A 4,394-nucleotide genomic window follows, 5' to 3' on the forward strand; every position below is an offset into this window, starting at 1 on the left:
GATGTGCTCAGGATTATGATTGCCCAGGGCATCACATAAATGAAATATGGGTGATTAAAAAATTATTTGTTGATACCTTTTGTTTTTATATCATCATAATTTCCCCAATGACTGATTTTTTATAAATATACAAGAATTTATACTATTTACTTCTTAGGATCAGGATTTAGAACTGGAGGAGACCATAGAGGTCATCTAACTCAATACCCCCTCATTTTACAGATGAGGAAAGGGAAAGCCAGAGAGAGATTAAGTCAAACAAGGATTAAGCATCAGAGCATCGATTGAAATCTTGCTTCCAGCTCTTCCCACTACCAAGGGACTATAAAGATTTTGAACTTGTTAGGCAATAGGAACTCACTAAAGATTTTGGAGCAGATGAAAGATGTCATTAAATAAGTGTCTAAGCAAGATTCATCTGGAAGCTAAGAGATGATCTGAGTAGGGAGAGAGTGAAAGAGGAATTACCAATTAAGGAATTTAATTCAACAGTTACTAAGCATGTACCACCCACACAGCAATGAAACAGCAATCCGTCCTCTTAAGAAGTTTCTATTTGTAAGAGGGAGTTAATCGGGGGTCCTCCCCATCAATAACAAATAGTCTCTTCCCATAAGAACTGGTAACTGCTCCCTTGGAGCATGAGCATGAGGGAGGTACATTTGCTCATCCTAAGCTTTCTGTACACAGGTCAGATACTAGAGTTCCTAAGAATGGACTTTCCCAGCCCAAGAGAACACATCAGCTGAAGCGGAAGCACATGGCAGGAGCAGATAGGTGCTCACTTAGGTGGGCCTGATGAATGTCTTTCTAGGCACTGTGATCCTAGAGTCTAGCTTTCTAATCAGAGAAGGGAAATTTTCTGGGCAGTGACAATCTTGGGGCTTGCCTTGTGAGTATCTCCAAGTTCAACAGTTCCCAAGTTGGAAAGGTCAGGGGTCAGACCTTCTAAGGAATGAGAATGATTACTCACGGCATTCCTGAACAACATCAACCTTGGAGAAAGAAGACAATTGCCCATATGGCCTCTATTAACAGACTAGTCATAGAAGTGGTCCAAATGCTGACCTTGACATTTTGCAATTCCCACGAGTTATTTGGACAGTGCAGGTCTAGTGGGAAGAACTGCTGTGAGTTAGCAGTTCTAACAAGCCTTTTTCCCTTCCAGGGGAGTCCAGGCCCTCAGAAGTTCTCTGTGGAGATAAATTCACTGGAATGTTGGGATTACTGTGTTTTATGTGACTCCTTTGTGTTGCCTGTATTTTCTTTGGATTGAAATTAAGGCTACACTACCCAATTGTGTTTGTCCTTCGTTCTCGAAGAGGACCATGATATCGTGGAGATGATGACGTGACTTGTAATTGACTGTTTTGAGTGAGGGAGGGCTGTGCAAGGTCACCAGACTCATTTTCTCCTCCAGAGCCAACTGGGTCCAGTGGCCAGATATTCATCAGGATGACTGGAGATGGTCCAGGATGCAATGGGAGACCTTGGCCCTTTTAAGCTACAGTTTTTTCAGGTTCTCACTTTGAGTGCGGTAACACCCATTCAGTGAATAGGTCTCTTTAAGAAGTGAGTCAAAGGATGGCCCCTTTAATTAAAAAAAATCAAACTGGGAGGGGAAGACCCTCCAGGGTTGCTGGCCAAAAGAGACAGTTATTATTTACATTCACTCTGAGCCTGGAGGGCCCAAAAAGTAGCCTTTAAGTGGTGCTTGGGCAGGGAGACCAAAATACCTGAGTGCAGACAGGCTAGGAACCCTGTTATTGACATTTGGGAAAACTTATACATCAAGTATAAATCTAAGCTCTAGTGGGAAATTTTCCCCGATTAACTCTTGTTTGGGGGATTGAGCCAAAAAGAGAGACTCTTGACTTTTGGGGTTGGTCCGCAAGACCAGACTCTATTCTTGTGAGGCACTGGGTCACAGGTTATAGACATTCTAATGGGGAATGCAACAGATGTACCAGAGGAAGGGGTGAGCACTAACCTCAAATTGGGCCCTTTGTCTGAATCTAGATTTCACCTGGAGCACCACAGGAGGCCTCGAGGCAGCAGGTCCCCCACCCCTGCTCTAGGGGAATGAAAGAGTGTTTCCGGAGCCCTTGGCACCTAAGCTGAGTCTTGACAAATAATAAGGATTGAGAGGGTACACTCTGGTTAAGGAAGTGCATTCGCCAAATGAGACCCACACTAACCAAATAAGTGTTGCCCCTTAAATGGTCAACTTGAAAGGTAATATACTTAACTCCTACAGTGCTATTATTGCTCAAAACATTTTTGGAACTCCTCTTGATCTGCATTAAGTGTCTGAGCCTGAAATTGTGTGAGGAAGATTCTTAAATTCAAATCCGGCTTCAGACACTTAACTAGCTGTATTAACTTGCCTCAGTCTCAGTTTCCCCATCTGTAAAATGAGGATGATGATAACAGCATGGGCCTTTCATGGTTATGGGGATAAAATGAGATAACATTTGTAAAGTGCTTTGCAAACCTTAAAGTGATATATAAGTGCTGTTACCATGTTGTTTTGATCTGACTACTCTCAATACCATATATTCTTTTGTGGCTCCTAAACTGTCTTGGAGTGCAGTTCCAAAAGGCTTGAGCAATGGCAGTCTCCTCAGAATAAATGGATAGCTTTCCAAGGTGACTTATGAAGGGGGATCTTGCCTATTGTGTAAGTTCTGACACATTTATGTAGGGGGAAAATCACCTTCATTACTTTGTAACTTTTGTCATCTTGGTATGAAAGTGACTCTAGGTTGATCAAGGATATGCCAAAGATACACAAACTCAAAGGTCCTACCAAGCTGGAGGAGCCTTGAGTGTGGTTCCAGATATTGACTGTGTTTACTATCCAGAGATAATCTCAAGTATACATGTAAGTTCATCACCATCACTTGGTGGTAGACTTTTTGGCAGCATCCCAGTAATCCAGTTCAATCCAAAAAGCAATAACTGAGCATCTATTCAAAGACATCCTGCAAGGCAACTCCATGTAACTCCCTGGCTCTGTGGTCCCAAAGCTTTGCGTTTACAGGGGCCAGGTCCAATCTTGGGGGTACCTCCCAAATTACTCTTTGGCTTGTTCAGCTTAGAGTTTGCTCTGGGAAATGTCAGACTATGGTGTGTGGCTAAAAGGGCACATAAGTATTGAAGGTAACAGCCCATTTAATGGATACAGGACAGTCTTTCCTGTATGAAATGAAAGAACTCAGTTAAACAAATGCACCAAACATACAAGACAAACAAAACCCCATAAATAATCAACACAATTCTGCAGGTGAGTCCTGCTGTCTCCCTAGAGCCAATCCCACGGGCCACCCCGTTAAAGTCTCTCTGTTACCCACGGATATCCACGCTGGATCCACTGAGGAGGATCTGGGCTCACCAGAACGAGAGCTGTCGGGCTGCACTGGGCCTGCGATCTCGGGCGCTGCCGGGCATCCATCCACGCCTGCCTCTGTGGCGTGACCCCCCCAAAGGTGCAGGCGCCCTCCTCGAGGCCCTGGGTGCGCGGGGAGCAGCTCCTGCTCCGCCCGCACGTTCGTCAACACCACATTTTAATCGTGGCCCAGCCTCATTTTACAGACAGGGTAACAGGCCCAGGAGAGGTTCGGTGACTTACCCGAGGTCCCCCAGAGGCGGATTTTGAGCCCCGGTCGCCGGATTCCGCCGGACCTCGCCGCCTCCCTGGGGCACTGTCCTTACCTCGAGTTGCGGCTCGGCCTGCCTCCCTCGCTTCCAGGTCCTCCCAAGGCCGGGTGGGATCCCAGGGAAGAGGCTGCAGCGGCAGTGACCGGGCGGGGCGCGTCTCCATGGCGACACGCCTCGCCCCGGCGTGCGCGGTGACGCAAGGACGTCCGGGCGTGCGGGCAGCGGCGGCGGCGGCGGCGTCGGCGTCGGCGTCGGCGTCAGGAGCCTGGTCCATGGCTGCGCCAAGCCTGCGGGGCCGCCTGGCTCGCCTGGGCAATTCGAAGCGGCCGGTGCTGAAACCCAACAAACCCCTGGTCCTGGCCAACCGGGTCGGGGCGGGGCGCCGCGAGCTCGGGGGTGAGTGCGTCACGGCGCGGGCCGGCGGGGGCTGGGGGGAGGGGCCGCCTCCTCCACGAAGCCGGGCCTGATTTCTTGGGCTGCTCCCTCTCCTGGGCCTCACGTGCTCCTGGAGCTTTTTGTTTGGACGCCTTCCAAACCTTCCTTGTGTACTTGTCGTGTCCCCTTCAGTCCCCCCAGGAGCATCCACCCCTTCGAGGGCAGGGGCTGGGTTACTGTTTATTCGTTGTTCCCCTAGAGCCTGGCCCAGAGTAAGCTGGCGAGTCTCGGAGTGACTGAACGAGTGAGCGAGGCAGGCAGGCGAGTCTTTGACTGAACGAGTGAGCGGGGCAGGCAGG

General features: G+C 48.8%; 1 protein-coding gene across 1 annotated transcript in view; it reads left to right on the forward strand.

The window, feature by feature from the left end:
* The first annotated feature begins 3,913 nt into the window (after positions 1-3,913).
* CHCHD1 (coiled-coil-helix-coiled-coil-helix domain containing 1) overlaps positions 3,914-4,394 on the forward strand; it is a 1,535-nt gene continuing 1,054 nt past the window's right edge. The window contains exon 1 of the mRNA XM_027858656.1: positions 3,914-4,056. Coding sequence (XP_027714457.1) covers positions 3,933-4,056 — 124 coding nt within the window. The 5' untranslated portion in view covers positions 3,914-3,932. The remainder of the gene's footprint in view (positions 4,057-4,394) is intronic.

Source organism: Vombatus ursinus, unplaced genomic scaffold (genome assembly GCF_900497805.2).
Source record: "Vombatus ursinus unplaced genomic scaffold, bare-nosed wombat genome assembly UNPS02000749.1, whole genome shotgun sequence".
In the NCBI taxonomy this organism is placed as follows: domain Eukaryota; kingdom Metazoa; phylum Chordata; class Mammalia; order Diprotodontia; family Vombatidae; genus Vombatus; species Vombatus ursinus.